The following is a 21732-nucleotide window of genomic DNA, read 5'->3' as shown; positions in this document are numbered from 1 at the left end:
TCAGTCACAGCCAGAAAAACTGCAAACACAAATGCACCCAGAAGGTGTATTGTGCACTTTATCTTCTCAGTGAATAAAATACTGATCAACACGATCTGCAAGACCAGCAGAAACTTACACTAACTTACATTATCTTTACATTAGAATCGTCTTGAACTCATTCGAAATGGCAATAATCTGCCAGCCGTGGTGCTCAGATCTTTTCATCAAATAAAAGCAGCAATAACACAATAGAGAGGGTTATGGTAATGAGAAAAACTCCCGCATGCAAAATTTACTGAAGCACATTAGAAATGACATTAAATTAAAGTAGTCATCATGCATACTGAGCCATTTCAGAATAAGATGTGTTATATATTCAGATTATACTAATTATTGATGCATTAATGTGTAGGGGCCAATTGTGACTACAGTGTTGTGGGTAGCTTAATGTATAATAATTGTAATTTCTTTTTTGATTATATTTTGAATAATCTGAATTTGGAAAGTAACTTGTAACTATTGCTGTGATGTAATGTACAAAAAAAAGTATAAAGTTACATAAAATATAAATATTGGTATGGTAAAAGTATCACTTAAGAGTACAGTACTGTAGTAAATGTACAGTTACTGTCCACCACCGTCTGCAAGCCATATTTGGTGAGTGCGTTTCAACCAGATGTAAAACATGTAATAGTAGATTCACTGTTCAGATGACCATAAAGGCAGGAACCAGGAAAGCAGAACATGTTCTCTGTGAAAATATTTTACGTTACAAAAAGGCCTTCAAACAATCCTGCTATGGTCCTTATGTGACATAACTGTGATATCTACTGTCTATGAGAACAAGTTTCACCAACAGCAGGATTACAGCGCTCTCTAGTGGTGAGGCAGGGTAAAGCTCTTCACATTCAGTTGTTAACAGGGAGCTACCGGTGGTTTCTAATGTGCTGAAGACAAACTGTTCTGTAAAACATGTGATGAAGTATACCACTGTCACCGCTGTCATGAGTACCCCCACTGTTTGGACTGTCTGCTTTCACATGAGAGAATGACACAGGGGTGGAAGCAGCAGTCAGGTCCTTTCTGTTGATCGGTGTGAAACCTCCACAGTGTTTCAATGTTGTAAAACAATGAAAACAAGAAAAAAATAAGAGAATACCTGAGCACTAATACTACCGAGGCTGGTATTTCAACCAAACAGCGCACATGTTCACTCAGTGTGCAGCAGCAAGATTCATTCAAATGGTTAAATGAGTCAGACTGACTTGAAATGACCTGTTTTTCAGTATTCTGTTGTAGACCCAGACACAAGGGGAAAAAACGTAGTATTTTCTGTTAAAACAGCCCTGGTTGATGTATGTTCTCCCCAACCGCCTCAGTGTTGTGGTTCTGTTTCATAAAATAATCATTTCATCATTCAGGTGCTTGTACACCAACCATTATTTGGAGGGAAGGTTAAAAATTGAAGGAAATCTTTCATCTTCACTGATGATCTTTGATGCAGTGCTAAACTGTTACCAATGGAGGGTGGTATTTCTCTGCTGTATGGAAGATATCAGCTGCAGTAAAACTTCCAGACTCTGGAAACAATTCTTATTGTATTAAGGTGAAAGTGAAGGATCATCTACAGTTTACAGTTAAATATCTGAAAACTTTGCTGTCAAGTTGTTGTAGGTGTAATTTCACTGTCTCTGATAAAGACAGAAAGAAGTGGATATGACTGAATTATTTTATATTGAATTATTTTTATTTTTTATAAAGGGTGGGGGGGTAAAGGTAAAGGGGTGAGGGGTGGGGGGTTAGGAAGTGGGTTGGAGGTAAAGGTAAAGGGATGAGGGAGGGGGTTAGGAAGGGGTTCGGGGGTGAAGGTGTAAGAGGGTGGGGGGAGTTGGGATGAGGGGATAGTTGTCAGGGTTGAGGGATAGAGGAGTGGGGGAGGGAAGGGGTGTGGGGGTTTGGAAGGGGGTTGCGTTGGGGGGGTGAGCTAACCCTTTTCTTTCTCCTTCTCCTCTCTCTCCTTGTCTTTCTTATCCTGCTCCTTCATCTCTCTCCTCTCCTTCTCTTTCTCTCCTCTTTGTCTTACTTCTCCTGCTCCTTCCTCTCCTTCATCTCTCTCCTCTCCTTCTTCTCTCTCTCTCCTCCTTGTCTTTCTTTTCCTGCTCCTTCCTCTCTCTCCTCTCCTTCTTGTCTCTCTCCTCCTTTTCTTTCTTCTCCTGCTCCTTCCTCTCCTTCATCTCTCTCCTCTCCTTCTCTCTCTCCTCCTTGTCTTTCTTCTCCCGCTCCTTCCTCTCTTTCCTCTCCTTCTTCTCTCTCTCCTCCTTGTCTTTCTTCTCCTGCTCCTTCCTCTCTTTCATCTCTCTCCTCTCCTTCTCTCTCTCCTCCTTTTCTTTCTTCTCCTGCTCCTTCCTCTCTTTCTCCTCCTTGTCTTTCTTCTCCTGCTCCTTCCTCTCCTTCTTCAGCCTCTTTGTTGCCTTGTTTTCCTTCTCTTCCTCCTTTTCCATCTCTCCATCCTCCTTGTCAGTTTTGCTTGTGAGTTCCTGAAAAGACAAAGACAGAATCTTTCAGTATTTTCTGTTCCAAATGCTCAATTTGAAAAGAAAAAACAACAACTTACAATCCAACATGTTATTATTCAAATGAAAATGATCAGCTGATGTGACGTACCTCCAGCTCAGTGTTTTTCTGGGTCAGGCGCTGGATGTCCTCCTCCATCCTGCTGATCTTTTGGATCCAGGTTTCCTCCTTTGCAAGCCACTTCTCTTGTAGGTCTGCATTATATTTCTGCAGCTCCTCCTTCTCTTCCTCCTGGCATCGGAGTTTCTCCTCTAGAGTTCTGACCTTTGACCTCCAGTCAGTCTTTCTCTGGTGCAGCTCAGATTCCAGGTTCTTCACATTAACCAAGTTCTCAAGGCTTTTCTTTGCCAGTGCTATGTTTTCATTTGTGGCACTGGTGATCACTTGGTTCTTGTCCTGAATGATGCGCGCCACCTTTTCATCACAGCTCTTCTGCAGCGCTTGAAGCTCAGCGACTGCCTTCTTCTCCTTGGCAGTCATCTGGCTCCGCCACGCCGCATTGAGCTGTGAGATGGTTTTCGGCAGGGAGTTTTCCATCGCTGTGACCTGGTTGCACATTGCGGTTAGCTGTTTTCTGGTCCTCTCTGTCTCAAGTTGGCACGAGAACAGCTCTTCTTTAAGGGAGCGGACTTCCTCCTCCTTTTCTTTCAGTCTTTGCTCCAGCTCCTTTTCCTTGGTGTTAAACTCTTTCTCCGAGGCTTTTGCAGACTTATAGTCATTTTCCAGGTTGTCCAGTTTGTTTATAGCCCTGTAGAGGGTTGACACCGTGTAATCTGCCCGCTTCCTCCAGTTGTTTTGCATGCTTGCGAGCTGTTCCATAAGAGCAGCGTCTTCTGCAGCAAGCTCCTGGTTTTCCTTCTTTGAATCCACAAGGGATTGTCAGAGTGTGTGTAGTAGAAGTTCAAATAACGTAACTAGTGGTTGAAATGTCGTACTTGATGTCGTTCTGTCACTGTATCCACGAAGAGATGCGTCTCTGTCAGGGGTCAGGTGTGAACTGAAGGTCTCTTGCCTTTGATGCTGAATAAATGTTATTGAAAGGCAAGAGAACTTCAGTTCTGTATGACATCATAACTGGGTTCAGAATGTGACGACATCATGAGAACCCAGTGTTGGCTTCCTCATGTGTCATGACATGTGACATGTATGATTTCTACTGGAAACATAAAAAATACAACAAGTACAACTACACTTACATATTATAACCATTTCAAGTTTTTTTTTTTTTTTAAACATTATATGAAATATTAAAGTTTCTCCCTACAAATCCAAACGTCAACACGTCACTGCTCTTATTTTTAATTTTTTTTCAGTTTACGTTAGCACATTCCAAAAAAAAAAAGTATTTGAAACTAGTATGTCTGGGTCCCTTAACAGATGATACTGGTCACCCCCTCAGAGATCCAGGCACTAGACACTAGGGCTGAAGTTAACATTTGATCTGCCAATTATTTTTTCAATTAATCATCATGTCTGTAAAATCAAAGAAAATATAAAACTACATACTAAAGATAATCAGTTTACTATCATATATGACAGAAAAAGCATCAAATCTTCACATTTAAAAAGCTGGAACCTGCAAATATTTGGTATTTTTGCTTAAAAACAATGAAAAAAACTATTATTTGATTTTCAAAACAGTTGATTTTCTGTCGATTGACAAACTGCCTCATTAACTGAACACTAAAATGGAGCTGGGCATGTTTTAAAAACAGCTCCGTTATCTCTGCCACTGTGATTGTAAACAGTGTTGCTGATTACTTGTATGATTAAGGTGGGTGATTCTGGGTGTTTGTACAGATGCATCCAGACATGGACAACATTTTACAATGAGCACTTTTTTTGATGACCTTTGTTTCAGGAGTTTTCTGTGATGTGTTCAAGTGCTTGAAAAGGAAAATTAAAAAAACTGAAAAGCCTGATTGCAAAAATAGAAATGAGATTATTACTACAATATTATGCTCCAAGAAGTAAAGAACAAATCAGAGCAAATTACCTGTATTAAAAAATAAATGTAATGAGAAGTGAAGCTGAACCTAAATGATGAAAATAGAGTAGACAAAATCAGGATTTTATTTTTCTACATAACAAAACAGCTCAAATTCCTCCTCCACCGATCAACACAGAGCCTTGCAGCAGTTCACCTTCAAGCACGATTGTCCTAATTGGTTGCCATGGGGACCAAAGATGTGCATATAAGTGTCTAGGCCTCCTCCTCATCACTTCCTGCCAGGCTGCTGTCTGTAGAGTCCAAATCCTGCTCCTGTTGCTGTGAAGATTGTGGTTCTGTTTCAGGGTGCTGTTCTGGCTCCGTGGTGTTGGAGGCCTCTGCTGGTTCTGCAGCGGCGCCCGTCTCTGCTGGTTTGGTGGCAGTGTTGCTCTTCTGGCCTTGTTCGCCTGCCTCCAGGAAAGTAGACCAACCCTTCAGTCGTTCCTCTCGCTCCCGTGCCGTCTCTTCCACCTGCACGGACAGAATTAACATCATTTCTGACCAGAAGTAGAGTTCTCCAGCTCCTGAACACCAGGAAAACCCCGATCACATTTTCTCAGACTTGTAAGAGTTGCTCCTGAGCCACAGAACAAATTTTACATGTTTCCACAGGCTGAGTATTACTCCTCACGATCAGGACACTGATCTTCATGTGTAAAATCTGCTGAGGCCCCATTAACAGACACATCTCAGTGTTTATGTACATACATGAAGGGTTGGAAATAATGCAAAGCAAGAGGCTTGAGCTACAAGCAGCCTCATATAGTGACCATATACAATCTCTCTCCTACAAGTTGTGGTCAACATCACTCTGCTTTCTTTATTAGCTTGGCTGCGCATCCCCAGTTCTCCAAAAATCTAAAAATATTTTAAGATATTTTGCAGTTGGTGTACCTGATAGTCTGTCGTTCCATCCCAAAGCAGAGCAGACAGCTGCCTTCCTCCAAACCAGCGACCATTGAATGACGAGATGCATGCATCGGCTTGCTCGGGCTCCTTGAATGCGACTGATGCCACGCCGTCTGGGTGTCTCTGCAGCACAAACACAACCACAAACCAGCTCTTTATTGATGCCACTGATGGAATATTCAGATTCATTCTGCTGTGACTTTGAAAAAAAGCAGTAATGATGTTAAACTCACATCAAAGAGGATGACCTTCTTAACCTCACCGAACTTCTCACACTCTGTCCGCAGATCTTCACGATACTCATTCAACACCAGTGGGTCTTCCTGGAAAAAGGCAACACAGAGAGCACAGAGATTAATACTCACAATGGACAGTGTGTGTGTGTGTGTGTGTGTGTGTGTGTGTGTGTGTGAGAGAGAGAGTGAGTGTGTATGTTCATGTGTGTTGCTCTTCACACCTCAAAGTCACTGGGATGAAACATGTTTCTGATGATGACTACTTTTTCATGCCTCTTCCTCGCGTCTCCTTGCTTCTCTGGCCTCCAGTCCAACTGTCTACAAAGATAAAGACACAGAGGTAAAAGATAAAAATGCTCAGTCACGAGTCTATTCTTAATCCACGTCAGCATTGTGGGAAGTGGAGTGTATCCCTGCATGCAGAGTGGGATATAATAAATAAAAAGAACAGGAAATAGATGTTTTACTTCTGTTGCTGCTGCATCTTCTTCTTATAATCTTTGCTCTTCTTCTTCTTCTTACTCGCGTCATACTGGCCCTTTAGCTCAAACCGTGCTGCTTCCACATGGAGTCTGTAACCTCTGACTTCTGACTCGTCAATCAGGCGCATAGCCAGTGCCACAGACTCCTTCTGCAGAAAATAATATAAAAAAGAAAATAATATTTCAGCTGTGTGTCTGTCATCTTGTTTTGGAGGTCTTCTTCTGCTCTCTAGGATAAGTTTCCACAATTATTATTTCTTTATTTCTTTGAGAATGAGAACACTTTTAAAGTATTAATCAAGCATAAGGATAAACTGACCTTGAGATAGCAGCAGAGGCCATCTCCCTTCAGATTTCCGTATTTGTCCTTGTAGAGTTTAACCTTGTACTCCTCGGTGATGGGGTCCCGCATCACGATGCCACACTTGGACATCAATTCAACAAACTCTTCAGTGCTGATATCAAGGGGCAGACCTGAGGAAAGGAGACCAGGAGAAAAATAATAAGAGTCAGAGTCAGCTACTCACTGGACAGCTGTCTCCTTGACAATGAGAAAAAAATGTTAGTGATACCAACCTGACACATAGACGTTTGTGTTTTTGGTGTCATCAATATCAAACCATCCTACATGGACAAAAAAGGGGAAAAGGCCTTTATCAAAGGATGCATTTTATACAAAGTTAAACTCAGAAATTGTACATATACATCTAAACTGTAAACAAACATAATCACTATTTTTGGACAGAAAGGAAGGTCGGATTTTACACCAATGAGTGTAAAAAACAAAACAAAACAAGAATTCTACTTGTACTGCACTGGTTTTCCCTCTCCTCACTGGTTATGGATGTTGTGTTACCTTGCTCTGCTTTCCTCTTCTCCCCTTTCTGCTTGGCTTCTTTAACTAGGGTCTCCTGCTGGTCTTTGTTCGGCTTCTGGATGGCATCTGCTGGTTTCTGCTTTTCTGAAGACTTGCTGTCTGGTTTGGGGGCTCCTGGGTCGGTGGTGCTCACTGCTGCATTGTTGGCATCTGGATCTCCCTCCTGAGTGAAGCCATAGTTGGCCTGGTAGGCTGCGATGAAGTCCTCTGTTATCTATGAAAACAATGCAAACCTACTTAACATTAACACAGAAACTGTGTCCGGACAGTTTTTGCATTCCAAGTTAATGCACTGGATTACAGCTCACACATGAAATTAGGATACATCTCAAGCAAATGCTGCTCAACAGAAATAAATACATATAACATTTGTCCATAGACTTGAAAGAGATTTAGAGACTTTAAGGAAAAATTATGTAAAAAAACAAACAAAAAAAAAAACTGAGAGGCAAAGAAAGGTTCATACTTTAGGGAACCAGGCTTTCTTTTCATGGTCCCAGTCATAAACAGTCCCGTCCTCTGGATCAGTGTAGGTGTAGGGGTCAGAGCCATCCTCATTTCTCTGACCGTAGAGCTCCTGCATCCGCAACTGCTCCATAAACTCCTTGTTGGCTTTTGAGTCACCACTCATCTGCAATAAGAATGTTAAATGTGTAATTAGCCAGGTCAGCTCGCCATGACATTAAAGCATGTACAAAGCAGTTATATTATGAACCTGAGTCATTTTGATTTAATATCCTACTTTACCATTTCTTGTTTAATATTTCAGAAGCTGTTGCCATATGAAGCTGTCAAAGTCTCACATTATATTTAGAATGACTTACTATCAACAAAAGTCAGAATAGAAAACAGAAGCTCAACATGGGTCCGTCTTTTCTCTGCGATAATAAGTTAACTCAAAAACCTCTAATGGACAACACAACTGAAATAAAGGCAGTGTGGTTCAACAATGACGCCTGGCTGTGGCCAAAGCAGGATAATAAACACATATGCTACTGTCCAACATAGCTAGTTAGCGTTACCTTGTACACGGATAGTCCTGGCCAACCAAAATCTGCGAAGGTTAAGGGAACAGATTCCCCCCGTCTAAAGAGCTAGGAACAGAGCACTTTCTTTGTTTTGAGGATGTAGCTTTTTAAAATTAGTTTATACTTTGAATCTAGCGTTATTTCACTGCCTGCTAACATTAACCCCCAGTCCGCGACGACAGTTGAATAAAGTACTTCCGATGTCAGATCCAGAGTGCGCATGTGTGACATTTGGAAATGGAGCACTCGATTTGTAATACAGCTTCTACCGTTTTACAACTAGTGGCGGACAGGAGAGCCAAAACGAACGATCACTCCGCCCGCAGTTTGTCAGCGAGAGAACGAATCGACCGCATTTCTTGTAAGCGCCGACACCTTCGCTAGCTAACCTAGCTTTCAATGTTGCAATAATTGTTAAGTAGCAGATCTTCGGTTTGGCATGGCGGAGGGTACAGGTAACGTTAACGTGGGACCGGCCAACCTTCCTCCGGGAGACCCTCAGCTAATTGCTATGATTGTGGAGCATCTGAAGAACCGGGGGCTTTTTGACGAGTTCCGTCGGGACTGCCTGGCCGACGTTGATACGAAGGTAGGCAGCTAACTTTAGCCAGAGTCCAAGCTAACGCTAGACAGTGTTGACATAGCTTCTGGTCGGCGTTAACCCGTTGTTAATTTAACTGAAATACATTTAGCTGTGCTACAATATACCCTCCATATAAGCTGCAGTATGTTTTGCTATTGCGTCCTATTACTGCAGTATTAGTGTAGTATAGTAGTAGTTGTATTATGTTTGGTTTTTGGAGTGAAAAGAAGTAGATCAACTCCTGCAGAAAACACATTTAAAAAGAGCCTTTCAAATTTTATTGCACAGTAACTTCCAAAGGAAATTTGTGTAAATTGCCCAGTGGTTGCCAAACTTTTTCATACCGACTGCAGAAGCTTACATTTCTGTCACTGTCATCTCTGCCAGCCTGCCTATCAAAACCTGCGACAGAAAGTAGACAACTATGTCACGTCGCACCTGAGCACACAAGACTGGAACCCGTCTATCAACAAGAACCAGATGAGGAATGGACTGAGGCAAAGTGTTGTTCAGTGAGTGTTACTTTCTGTCTTTGACTGTACTACCCGTCCTGTTTGCAGTGTAAAGGATTAACAAGGTAAAACGTACTGTGCTATAAAGAACTTGCTTCTGGATAGGCATATATGTTTTATGTTGTTAGTCATAAAGTAGTCTGCAGTTCATGATTTCATAGCACGCCTTTGCCATGATATATGAAATTGAAATCCAGTCAGTGTGCCACATTGTTCTATGAAAGCGGCTCTCCAGATGTTTAATATTGCACATTTATAAAATGTGAGGACTCCAAAGAGACAGATTGAAGAGAAAGATGGTAGAAGTAGGGCTGCGATTAATGATTGTTTTGATTCTAATTATAATAGTCTTACTGGTGTTTTGATTGGGGTAAAAAAAAAAACCTAAATGATTAACTTGCTTTCAAAATAGTAACAGATTTAATTTTCTTTCGAATGACTACATGATGATTTGACTAATCGTTGCAGGTCTAGTCAAAACCCATGTACCCACACTATAAATCCTGGTTCCTATTATTCCCAGTCATTTTGTAGTTGACCAGTTTCTGACTTGGTTGTACTTACGACTGGGAAAGCCATATTTTTCAGCAAGCTCCAATACATCTGATATGGAGCACATTAGTAAGGAAGTAAAAACAAATTCCTGGTTTGTCATAATCTGTCATTCATGGTTATTCAACACAAATTAAATGTAGTGCAATATTGTCAATTCACTGTGGTTTTAATTTTCGCACAAGCAACTTTTCTACCATACAACTGTCATGATGACATGAATGCTTACATGTGGGAATCTGTCCCATCTCTAGCTGTACAACTCTTTTCACAGGTTATGTTTTACTCTCCACTGAGTACTATTTCTCACTTGTAAAGTCGATGGAGTTCGACTTCTTTTAATGGGGACCATATCTAACTAAGTTTTTCATGAGTAAATGTTAATCCAAATAACAGTACTTTTTTCACTCCTATTTCTTCAGCACCCACTTGTTTTTTGTTGTTGTTGTTGTTGTTGTTGTTGTTGTTAGGTGTAACTCCTGTTTGTGTCATGTTTTTTAGGTCGGGCATGTTGGAGTCCGGTGTGGACAGGATCATCACACAGGTTGTGGACCCCAAAATGAACCACACTTTCCGGCCGCACATAGAAACTGCCATCCATGACTTCCTGTCAGGGGACAGGAGGGAGGAAAGCGCCTTAAGTTCTAACTCTGCACCATCTGAACAGACAGAACTTCAGGAGGCCCCCTCTGCCTCTGGCCCCAAAACCCCATGAGGTCTGTTTAAAAACTGAAGTACAGTCAAAGATCAAGAAGGTTTAGAAATACAGTAGAGAAATCTGTATGTTCTCTCCTGCTGCAGGTACACATGCTGGTCTACACACAATGTTGTATGGCTATGTTAGCATTTTTGAAAGGTGCGCCATCACACGAGAGGAGGAGGGTGTTTCCTGCTATGCCTCATTAAAGGGACTAAAGTCAGGAGTGTAACTGCATTCAAAATGTTCAGCATCAGATGTTGTTTCATTGCCCGTCTGTGCTGCACGAGGATACAGCTGGAGAAGTTGCACTGTTACTGCACTGCATGGCACAAACCTGGATTATTACTTTTGAATCTTTTTGTCACTGGCCTTTTTTTTTTTTCTTTTTTTTCTTTTCTTTTTTTTTTAAATCAAATATTGAACAAGATTTTTATTTTGGAGTGCTGTGTGTTGTTTTTCACTCAGGGTGTTTGTGAACATGTAGACATATTCAGACCTTTTCCACTAATAACATGTTGAATAACTACAATCTAAACTTTCAAACTCTGTCTACTCTGATTCAGACTGATGAGTGACGTCGGTATGTAAATATATTTTGTTCTGTATTTAAAGGTCTTAATTTTTCATCACACCATGTCAGGTTTCCTTTTTGTGTATGTATTGAGTATGTAGTATTGATTATGCTTCCCATCTTCTTTACTAAACACGGTTGTCAACATGTTCCTCTCTGTCTTTTTTTTTTTTCTTATTGTACTCCTTTAGGCGTTTTCAGTAAAGATACTGTGATGGACTGTATGTAAGATAACGGGTAAGTCTGTGAAAAGATCATTTCCTCTGAGTGTCGGCAGAAGGTTTGTGTGTTTGCTGCAGTGAAAAAAGAGGAGAGCCCAGTACCACCAGGTGGGGTAGTTGTTCTCGTATGTAGGTATTGTATAGCTGAATCCACCAAAAAAAAAAAGTTTCAAGGTTGACATTTTAGAGACAAACCTCTTAAATCCATCATCTGAATTGGTTTTGCTGTTACTGCCACTCATATACATTCCCTATCTGCATATTAGAGAAGTTGGAAGTGCACTCCAACTAGCTGCGTTGATCCTGTGTTGTAAAATATACCACCAACCCTGCAGAGACGTGCGTAATGGTGTTTTTAAAATAGCCTTAAAATATTTATATGTGCATCATGTCAACAGGTAAAAGTAATAGACTTAAGCTGTAAGTAGTCCCTCTCTGTCACTCTCAGAGCCTCCATAAATCCAGACTTAAACCTCAGTCAGGTTTGAGTATCTGTGTGTGCGTCATCACACGTTGCGTAACTATATCGATTTAACTACTTGTTTTTGGCCGAAGACTGAGCCATACTTTAACACAAGTATGTGTGTCAGAGTGTGTGTCTGTAAATATAATGCTCTTTGTTCATCTGTCTGTCTGTGTGTGTGGGTGTGAAATCCTAGTTATCTCCCTATGAAGATGGTGGAGAGTGTTGTATCAGATGCACAGAACAAATTGAATTGATGGAAGAGTATATTAATTCATTTTTTTAATAAATTAATGATATAAATCTGTCCATTTAAAGATTAAATATGCAATAGTTTCTTGAAAAAAAAATGTCTAATAAGAAATCAATTAATACAGTGCTTTATAACCATGATACCTGGGACATGACATCTGCCCATGTTCTTAATTACACCTGGTGTTGCTCAAAGCATCAAAAATGTGTTTGAGAAACTCAGCGGCAGCTGGTCTTTAAAAAAATAAAGTCCTGGAAAAAGAATGATCTGTAGACCTCACCTCAACCTGTTTTCACTGGAACTACTTTTTACTGAAGAAATAATGATGCTGTTGAGGTTATCACAAGCATTTCTTCACACAAATGAAATCACACTGGAGGTAAACTTGTCCAAACCTCAGCACATGAAAATGTAGCAAATCTGCCTTTGATTTGCATGAACAGACACTTATTAAGACCAGCAACATCGTCCTTGAAGTTGTTCCAAGTTTTGCATCTTGCCATATGAACTGTAGTGAGAAGAACACATGAGAGCAAAAGAGTTATTAAACCCAAAGGTTATGGCAATGCTTCCTCCTCAGATCAATTCTCACAAAGCAGATACTTGTGAATTTGATCTATATGCACGCACACACATACAGAGGCAAACATGTAGAGTGTTGTTTACAACATGATCATGTAAGAGACAAGAGGGTCCTGCATGTGTGCTGTTTGCACAGTAGTGTCTATGTGCATTAGTGTGCCATTTTGGGCATGTGAGTCTGTGTTTGTGTGTATGTTCTGTGTCGGGGTGAAGGGTCAATGTGTGGGTGGTCATCGGGTTGTGCGAGGGAAGCTGTGGGATGTTGTTTTGAAGCAAGATGAGACAGAATGAGTGGGAAAGGTTGCGAAAAAAAAAAAAAAAGTCCTCCAACCGACGTCCAAACATTCAAACATTAGCCCCTGTAAGAGTGTGTCTTCCCCAACTGGGCCCCTGTACGGACACACACACATAAACACACCCCGTCTTTTCTACCTTGACCTCCCACTGCAACATACACACACTTTGTTCTCACCCATGTTCACTGAAGGCCTCTTGGATGCAGGGTAGATAAACCTAAGGAGACAGAGGAGGGAGAGGTATGAGGTATTTGTTTGGCTCACATGAAGATGATGATGTCATAGTGTCACATGACTGACCTGTCCTTCCATGGATGTCAGGGGCCAGAGGTCATTGCCGTTATGAATCAAAACATACAAACAACAACTATGCTGCAAGATCTGAACGCATCGTGAAGAAGACAAAGCGTAACTCAACTTCAAGTTGCATTTAGGGAACAGACAAACATTGGGAGCTATAGTGACAAAATACCGAGACAGAAACAGCCTCATAATATATCTGAGGTAAAATTAAACCATCAGAAATAAATATTAAGCATTGAAAAAGCAGAAAATAGAAAAAAAAACATCACCATTTATAAACATTTTGACATGAGAGAGTATTTACCAAAAAGTCTCCCTGTTTGAGTGTGTGCAGACTTTTATTTCTGTCTTTGTGAGGACCAGTTTCAATTCAACCATCACAGTGAGGACATTTCTGCCAGTCCGCACTACTTCAAAAGATTGATTGGTTTTAAGGTTGAGGTCAGAATTAGGTTTATGTTGGGGTTCGGGTAAGGGTTGAGCTTAGGTGTTTAGTTATAGTTTGGAGTAGATGCTACAAGCAATGCATTATGTCAGTGAAGGTCCTCACATGTATATAAAGACAAATTTATGTGTGCACTTTTTGTAAAATGAAAACGGGTGAAAATCTGAAGTAGGCATGTGCAGTGGAAATATACTTTGAAGGGTTAGAGGGATTATAAGGTGTAAGTGATGGTTTTATTATAGAGCTTTACAGAGCAGTTAGAAAGTGTTTATCCATCATTATAAATGTTGATAATCAATCAAGGGCTCATGGGTTTCTCACTTTTGTAGTTACAAATCTTAATAAGTCATTAATAAAGACTTGAAGTCTGCAGTTATAAACTGTTAATAAGGTGTTAAATGGATTTTGGTTTGTCTCAGTCTTATTCTCTCTATAGGGTCCATCTCAGTCACTCCACCACTGTGGTCCGGACTGAAATATCTCAACATTTCGGCCTGTTAGACTGTTACATGGTCCTCAGAGGATGGATCCTAATGACTTTGGTCATCTTCCGACTTCTTCCTCTAGCGCCACCTTGAGGTTGACGTGTTGTGGTTTTGAGCAAAATGTCTCAACAACCTTTGGCCAGATTGCCATGAAATTTAGCTCACACATTCATGGTGCCCAGAGGATGAATTGTAATAATTGTGGCAATACCCATAACATTTCATTTAGTAGCATCATCAGGTTAAAAATTAAATTGATCTAAACGCCTGCAAAAATATTCCCATCAGCCAATGCCGACATTGGCAGGGTAACGTGAAACTAAGTTGGTGAACATGGTTGACTAAACACACTAAACATCAGCATTGTCATTGTTAGCATGTAGCTCAAAGAACTGCTGTGCATTGACTCTAGAAATAAGTGAATAAATAAAGATTTTACACAACCAGGCAGCCCAACATTTTTCCAGTTAACTTTTAACTAATTTATAAAGCACTAGTAAGTGATTTATTAAGTCAAGTCAGTCAATTTTTATTTGTATGTTGCCAATTCACAACAGAAGTTATCTCAAGGCACTTTCCAAATAGAGCAGATCTAGACCTTCTCTTTATATTATTTACACAAACCCAACAATATTATTATCAATCAGTCCCAAGTTTAAACCCTTTATAAATTAAGCCTTGCGAGAAAGTTGAATATTTTTGTGTAACTATGGCTACTATAGGTGCACTGCAGTGCAGAAAGTATATTAGACAGACATAATGTGAACAAAAGTAAGTTTACGGGAATGCAGCACTCTAATAATTTGAAAAACCTGACCCTCTTCTCATACTCCTGCTCTCTCTTTCAGTCTGGGTGCTTCTGATACGTTCCTCACTGCACGTCTCCCTGCCAAGAAGGCAGCTGCTAACCCTCAAACACACACACACACACACACACACGGCTGGCTGGCGGGTTAATTGAGTGTGGATGTCTTGAGTGGCTGACCTTCACTTACCCCCGCAGACTCCGGAGGAACAGGAAGACCTTATAAGAACTTTTTTTTACTTTTTGGGGAGTTTATGAATGTGGGATTTATTTTATGGCCAATTCTCTCCCAGCATGAACCTCACTCCTCCTGCCTGTCCCCGTTTCTCTCCTCCATTCATCATTCAGTTATTGGATTAATAATGAAATAGGAAAACGAAACCAGACCGGAGCCCAGTCATCAGTCAAGCCAGTTTGTTCAGGCACATCAAATCCATTCTGCTATTGTCGCTCCTCTCTTCCTCTCATCAATGATAAACTTTTAGCTCCAGTCTGCTGCGCGCTCACGAAGCTGCGCCGTGATTGGTGGAGACACAAGCTCCCTTCACTCAGATCGTCGTGGACGCGCAACTCCCGTTCAGCTTTATATATATATCAGCCCTTCATGCCGCGGTCATGCTGTGTAGTGGAAACCCCTCTGCAAGGCTACACTCCTGCTGCTGCTGCTACTGCTGCTGCTACAGCCCGCAAACCAGACAGAAAACAGAGCTTCAGTTAGTGTCAGACATGCCGGTCAACTTGTCCGCTTTGGTTTTTGTGTTTTTCCTGCTCGTGGCCTGTCAACAGGTGCTGACCGTGGATCCGCATGATGCCCAGGAGAAACAAGCGAGCCAGGCCAAAAGACGCCTCTCTCTGCAGAGCACAGGTGAGTTGGGACCCGAGCTGCGCCTCTGATGCTCGCATATGGATGCTCTCCAGAAGTATTAATCTTTGGTCGTTTACTTCTTTCATTATTAGAAAATACTGAGTTCAAAGCAAGTGCACGGTAGCCCGACTCGCAGCACAGGTCCCCACAGAGCTGTCTCTGCAGGAAGATCTCTCAGCGTGTATCTAAAAGTGCTTGTAGGCACTGAAAAGTTTACAGTTTGTTTATGGACAGGCACAGGATTATGTCTATTTTGCAGCCGACAACAGAAAAATAATTCAGTGCTTCCTCTACCTGCCGCTTTAATGATGGGCCTGTTGTGTGATGTCTGGATCTCACTGGAGAACACCTGAATTATAAATGTTCAGTAGCCTTGATGGTAACACATGGGCTGCCATGTCATTAGGCTATAATACTGATAATTAATATATTAATAGTGACAGTTGCATAGTGTCTGCAGGAAAGTGAGGTGACCCCATTTGTGTACTTGTGTATATTTGGGTCCCCCCCCCATTGCATCGTTAAAATAATGCTCCCGCGGGATGGTTTACATTCCGTGCAGCCTGTCGGTTCCACAGACCGGGCTGTGCGTCGGGCCGTACCGTGCCGGGTCGCACCTCTCCGTTTGCTCTCCTGCGCAGTTGGTGGCTTGTAATTCAATGCGTAGCTCCGGCGGCTCGATCCTGTCCAAGCACATTCCCTCCGTACCAGCAGGGCGGTGCATGACGGCACCTCCGGCCCGGAGCTGACCTGCAGGCTGCACAACATCAAGAGAAGCAACAGCGGTCAGGAGAGGCCCGTCACAGCGAGAACAGCAGCAGGATAACAGTCCCGAGCGCTGGTTAAAGATTAACTCAACACAAACTAAAGCCGCGCGTCAAAACGTGATCAGTCTCATGTCGCTTGCTTCGGCCCAGTGACCAGAATGTCCTCAGCCAAACAGAAAAAAAGTCTCTCTCTCAAAACAACATTTGTATTTATGTGTTGTGTCTAACTGTAACGAGATATTGCTTTAAGTAAAAGCATTGTTGTCCATCACTGACTCAGCTCATCCCTGCTGTCCACCACAGTGTAGCCTGTGAAGTAGAAGTACTGAACCTGTGACCAAACAGCCCCAAATATAATGTACCCAAAATAAAAGGTTATTGTTCTTCAACGCTTTTGATTACAATCATAACCCCGCTCCTTTGAACAGTGTGTCTTTTTTTGTATAATTGCCTTTTGTGTGGGAAAACCCTTCAGCCACAAGTCTGAGCTGATTCTGTGTCAGCAGGTGTTGCAGTGATATGGGCAAGATCCTGAAATGCTCAGATGTAAATCAGGAGACTCAGAGCTTTCAAATGGTTATGTGAGGATTTAGTCCGGTACAGACCAAAACCAAGACGGTGTGCAAGGTTAAACTTCTCTGAAAACAAAACTGAACTCAACAAGATAGCCTCACAAAGGAACACTCAACTCACAACTACTTAAATTACATGAGGCAGATAACTTTTCTTTCTGTTGACCTGATGTACTGTAGGTCGTCCTGATGTGATGTTATTGTAGTGTACTCCCTTGAAAAGGTGCAGCAGATAACAGCACAGTAGTACATGTGTGGGACACACACTCTGCACTGTGGTTTCTCATTAATGAAGTTAACACTGATCTGTCTCTGTTTCTGTCCCTCTCAGTGGAGATTCAGAGTTGCCTGGTGAGTTCAGGGGACGTTGGCTGCGGGACATTTCAGTGTTTCAACAACAACTCCTGTGAAATCCAAGGGCTGCACCACATCTGTCTCACCCTGCTGCACAACGCCGGGCGCTACGACTCACAGGTGAGTACAGCACGAGAGTCTGACCTCATTTCACACACTCAATTAGAACAACACTTTAATTTTTTTTTATTGAAGTAATTTGTTTACCATTAGACCTCACTTTTGCTAACACTGCCTGAAACTGTGTGCAACAGCCACCGAGGGCAGACTGAGATCAGACATATTTGGATACATGTCGTTATTTCATTTAATCCCTTCAGTCATTACAGTCATTTGTGAGGAATGTTTGTCATATAAGGAGCAGTGTATAGTTATGTGTGGCACTAGTTACAGAACAATCTGAGAGGGGAAGTGAAATGAGAGAGGGAACAGCTTGTCTACTTTACTAGAATAGAAGTGCATGAGAGAGTGATGCAGGTCTAATGCGTCTCCAGCATGAACAGGCAGTGGATGATGTTCAGTGACGATCTGTGAGTGACTTAGACACTTCCATACACAAACATTACCATACAAACAATATCATAAGATTCATTGAATTGCAACAGGAAGTACTTGTCTCCGATTGGTTGGGAGGTGTCAAATTAAAGTCACCATAGCACACATTACTGATGCTTTAAGTTACAGTGTGTTAATGGCCACACAGTATAACTCACTGTAAGAAAATATTGCACTTGCCTTGATTTATTTTCTTGTAATACAATCTTTCAAACTATAACCCCCAACTATAGATGTGACCTGTTCATTCACAACACGAGTATGTGTTATTGGGATAATGACCACAGAGAATTATCATCCAACTGTAGCTCTGCTCAGCTTTTTTATTCTCTTTTTAGCTCATTGTCTTGCAGTCCAACTCTCAAACGCCGCCTTCATCAGCCTCATAAAGGACTAGTTAACACAGTGGGTCATCTAACAAGTAGGCCACTACAACAGATGTAGTCATGCTGTCAAGCTTTCCATTTTCACACTAAACTTTCCGTGCAGTTTAAAATGATAATCGAGTAATAAATTTGCCACCATTGATTTTAAACCGAGGTAGACGACAGCAGCTTCTCATTTCTAGCCGTCAGTTTTGCTGAAATTGCAACTGTCGTGAGCAGATATCATCAGCTGTAGCTAGCTAGCAAATGAAGCATATGTTTGCTCCATGAACTGGTTGAGAAAACCGTCTCTGCCTGACTTTTTAATGTTTCCAGCTGAAAATGAGTTCCCTGTAAACATGGACAGATCAGGATACAATGAGCCTGTCCCTACCCCTCCTACACAGGAGTAAGAGCCACAGATTTAAAGGTGTCTTTTTGGGTGTTTTATCTCTGAATATCTCTTTGGTCATTTTGCACTTTTTGTAGTTATTTGAATCGACTTCCCAACAAGAAATGTTAAGTCACTTAATACAGCTGCCCCCCTGACCCCTTGGGCTCCTGGGCCTGTGCCCAGTATGTCAGTTCAGGGATCTGTACATTCCTGTAAAGGCATCTTAAATATGCATATTTAATAAATATCTAGGTCATGGTTATGTACATGACGTTTTGCTAAAGTTGCATGACCCAGGCAGAAAGTCAGTCTCACCATGAGCCTCATCCACTGATGATAAAATAGACATAAATAAAGCACTGTTCTGGTATTGTTGAGTTAATAGTAGATATGAGCTGACTAGTCCAAGTATTATAACCACACTTACTACTACTACATACAAACAGTATCTTTTTATGTTACAAGAGAAAAGACTGGGATGAGAACCAACAGATGTGTTCAGCTAATGTAATTCTATCTCCAGTAACTAACAGCTGCGGTTGCAGCAGTGTAAAGCTCCCAAATCCAATGGCGAGCAGGACGGCGTTGCTAACATTACCCATTACCCTTCCAGCTTCCAGGGCCAGCTTCCACATAGTGGATGAGCTAGTTGTCCGTCTTTACGTAACCTGTAACCCCACAAACTAATGTAGTTAGGTCATGATGTTCTCCTAGGCTTTGGAAGTCATGCTAGATTATTGCTGTAGGTAATAAGCAGACAAACATTGTTTGATTTGTTTTTGTAGTGAAGCTCTGAAAGATTAAAGAAAAGTATACCACCTTCCAAACTCCTTCAGATATCAAGTATCAGTCTTAGTACAGACCCATGATTGCCAACACATTAACCATACCTTTATAAAAGCAGCAATGAGAGAGTTACAGACTGTTGTAATCATTCCTCCTCTCCGTACTGACTGGTGGTCACAATCACTTTGTAGAGGGATTATTACAGCAACTAACAACTCCCTCAAAGTACATATAGCACGTGTGTTATATTAAACTTTTAAAAATAATCTGATTCTAAACTGTTTTCCAGAGAATGACACACTCAAGCATGTCTAATGGATCTAATGCACACAGCAAATAAAAGATGAAGGTAGTTTTATTTTATTCCAAAAATGCAGTAGAGATCAAAGAATGGGCAGAAACACATCCCAGGCCAGATTTGACACTCAGAATATGCAGCTTTGCTAAACGTACCATCAGAAATGTCCCATTTAGTCCTCCTGTCGCTCTCCTCCTCCTCCCAGGGCAAGTCATTTGTGAAGGATGCGTTGCGGTGCATGGCGCTGGGACTTCGACAGCGCTTCAGCTGTGTGAGCCGCCGGTGCTCAGCGGTAAAAGAGATGGTGTTCTTGCTCCAGAGAGAGTGCTACTCCAAACACCAGCTGTGCCTGGCACTACGGGACCACATGGACACCATGGGCAACCTGGTCCAGTTCCACTTGATGTTTCCCCCGGGGTGAGAGAGAGAGAGAAACACATTAACAATTAACCAGCAAGCTTTTATCACCACCCCAACAAAAAAAAAGGAGTCAGCGAAACCATCCTCAGTGAATGATGCAGCACTCTTTGCATAGCAAGTAGCTTATGGTGGCTAATGTTATCAGTGTTTACACAGGTATTGCTGTGTTAACTGGCATTACAGAATCAGTCTGCTGATTTAATGACTCCTCTACTAGGGTAACTAAAATTTCATGTCAGATATTTCAATGGTTTTTAATCACCAGGAGCCATGTTTGTTATTTCCTTTTTCAAAGAATGGTCCTGGTGTGGCTCACAAGCTAGGTTTGGGAAAATCAGCAAAAGAAAAATGGTAATTAATCTAGACACTATCATTATGCAAATATTAGGAGGTGGTTCATCAAGATAAACAGTCAGGTGCCATTAAAATCATGAAAAATCAATGAAATAAAAAATATAAAAATGCAGAAAACATGATGGAAATGTGATATTCATTGGTATTTGTCATTAGTGTTATTAGTAACACTTGTTTTTCATGCTATGACATCAAAATGTCTAGTAAGCTAATGATGGTGACGTTAAAGCAATTGACTTGAGAAATTAGGGAAATTAGGAAAAATTCAGTATCCAGAACCTGCCAGTATCCTCTGTCCCCAACAGTTCCTCTAGTCTGACTTTGAATAGTGGAACAAACATGAACAAAAAAAAAATAATAATTTTTTCTTGTGTGTGCGTCGTACCAGACCGTACGTGGAGCTGGTGAACTTCCTGTTGAAGTGCGGAGACGAGGTCAGGTCGTGGGTCAGCCGGCGGTTGCGGGAACAGTGCGAGCAGCACTGGGGGGCACTGTGCAGAAGCTTCAGCAGCACCTGCTCTCTCAGCCAATCGGACGCTCCGCAGCATACCACCACTCCACCACCCACTGTGCCCTGGCCTCTGACTGCTCAGGGACTCGTGCAGCAGCCAACCAGAGTAGCCGAATCAGACGACAGGAGTGGGCTCAATAGGATTGACAACGCAACCGAATCTGGTCTCGCAGAGTCTGAGAGAACCAATGTTACTGCATCATAGAGCGACAGGCGAGCCACACAGAGGTGCAGACGCGGTACACATTGATCGTGCACTTATCACCATCATAGTAGTAGGATGAGTAAAAGTAGTTGTAGTTTTACTAGAGTATTCGGTGTAGTATTGCTGGTGAAAGTGATGCAACATAACTTATTTAATCTGTTGGGCATTTGTGCTATTAATATTTTTCTTTACATTGACTTTGTACAAGGATGAAAACCAATTATCTACCTCACTTCATCACAGTAAACCACAGTGGCTGTATCCTGCAGCGACGGGCATGGACACACGAGTAAACACTACAGGGAATTTGTCTCTAGCTCAAGTGCAGCTGATGGCTGAAAGTCAGTATTCTGTTATGTTTTTGTATTTATGAGCATTGTTATTTTATGCACCATGTAGTTGGCACACTATCAGCCGTTATCTTGTAGACAGTCAGG

General features: G+C 41.6%; 3 protein-coding genes across 3 annotated transcripts; 1 reads left to right on the top strand and 2 right to left on the bottom strand.

The window, feature by feature from the left end:
* Positions 1 to 1849: 1849 nt before the first annotated feature.
* Positions 1850 to 4482, bottom strand: LOC130182341 (DNA ligase 1-like). The gene is made up of 2 exons (XM_056397184.1): positions 2647 to 4482; positions 1850 to 2519 (listed from the first exon to the last, which is right to left on the bottom strand). Exons 1-2 carry the CDS (start codon positions 3373 to 3375, stop codon positions 2088 to 2090), a joined length of 1161 nt encoding a protein of 386 aa, XP_056253159.1. The 5' UTR covers positions 3376 to 4482; the 3' UTR covers positions 1850 to 2087.
* Positions 4483 to 4611: 129 nt separating this feature from the next.
* Positions 4612 to 8243, bottom strand: htatsf1 (HIV-1 Tat specific factor 1). The gene is made up of 10 exons (XM_056397183.1): positions 8073 to 8243; positions 7517 to 7681; positions 7030 to 7264; positions 6750 to 6797; positions 6493 to 6647; positions 6159 to 6322; positions 5913 to 6009; positions 5689 to 5778; positions 5441 to 5578; positions 4612 to 5017 (listed from the first exon to the last, which is right to left on the bottom strand). The coding sequence occupies exons 2-10, from the start codon at positions 7679 to 7681 to the stop codon at positions 4760 to 4762; spliced, it is 1350 nt and encodes a 449-aa protein (XP_056253158.1). The 5' UTR covers positions 8073 to 8243; the 3' UTR covers positions 4612 to 4759.
* A 138-nt stretch (positions 8244 to 8381) lies between these two features.
* Positions 8382 to 21717, top strand: LOC130182789 (uncharacterized). Its single transcript, XM_056397938.1, has 7 exons — positions 8382 to 8667; positions 9049 to 9173; positions 10227 to 10437; positions 15381 to 15714; positions 17385 to 17527; positions 20011 to 20222; positions 20968 to 21717. Exons 1-7 carry the CDS (start codon positions 8518 to 8520, stop codon positions 21293 to 21295), a joined length of 1503 nt encoding a protein of 500 aa, XP_056253913.1. The 5' UTR covers positions 8382 to 8517; the 3' UTR covers positions 21296 to 21717.
* The last annotated feature ends 15 nt before the right edge of the window (positions 21718 to 21732 follow it).

This window comes from Seriola aureovittata, chromosome 15, assembly GCF_021018895.1.
Source record: "Seriola aureovittata isolate HTS-2021-v1 ecotype China chromosome 15, ASM2101889v1, whole genome shotgun sequence".
NCBI lineage: Eukaryota > Metazoa > Chordata > Actinopteri > Carangiformes > Carangidae > Seriola > Seriola aureovittata.
The sequence above is the reverse complement of the archived record's forward strand: the minus strand, read 5'-3'. Positions and strand labels throughout refer to the sequence as shown.

Coding starts and splice junctions, on each gene's coding strand:
- LOC130182341 (XM_056397184.1), bottom strand. CDS start 3,375: ATGGAACAGCTCGCAAGCATGCAAAACAACTGGAGGAAGCGGGCAGAT. Junction 2,520..2,646: donor AGAAAAACACTGAGCTGGAG/GTACGTCACATC, acceptor TTGTCTTTTCAG/GAACTCACAAGCAAAACTGA.
- htatsf1 (XM_056397183.1), bottom strand. CDS start 7,681: ATGAGTGGTGACTCAAAAGCCAACAAGGAGTTTATGGAGCAGTTGCGG. Junction 6,323..6,492: donor GCCTCTGCTGCTATCTCAAG/GTCAGTTTATCC, acceptor TATTTTCTGCAG/AAGGAGTCTGTGGCACTGGC. Junction 5,579..5,688: donor AGAAGGTCATCCTCTTTGAT/GTGAGTTTAACA, acceptor TTTGTGCTGCAG/AGACACCCAGACGGCGTGGC.
- LOC130182789 (XM_056397938.1), top strand. CDS start 8,518: ATGGCGGAGGGTACAGGTAACGTTAACGTGGGACCGGCCAACCTTCCT. Junction 9,174..10,226: donor CTGAGGCAAAGTGTTGTTCA/GTGAGTGTTACT, acceptor CATGTTTTTTAG/GTCGGGCATGTTGGAGTCCG. Junction 17,528..20,010: donor CCGGGCGCTACGACTCACAG/GTGAGTACAGCA, acceptor TCCTCCTCCCAG/GGCAAGTCATTTGTGAAGGA.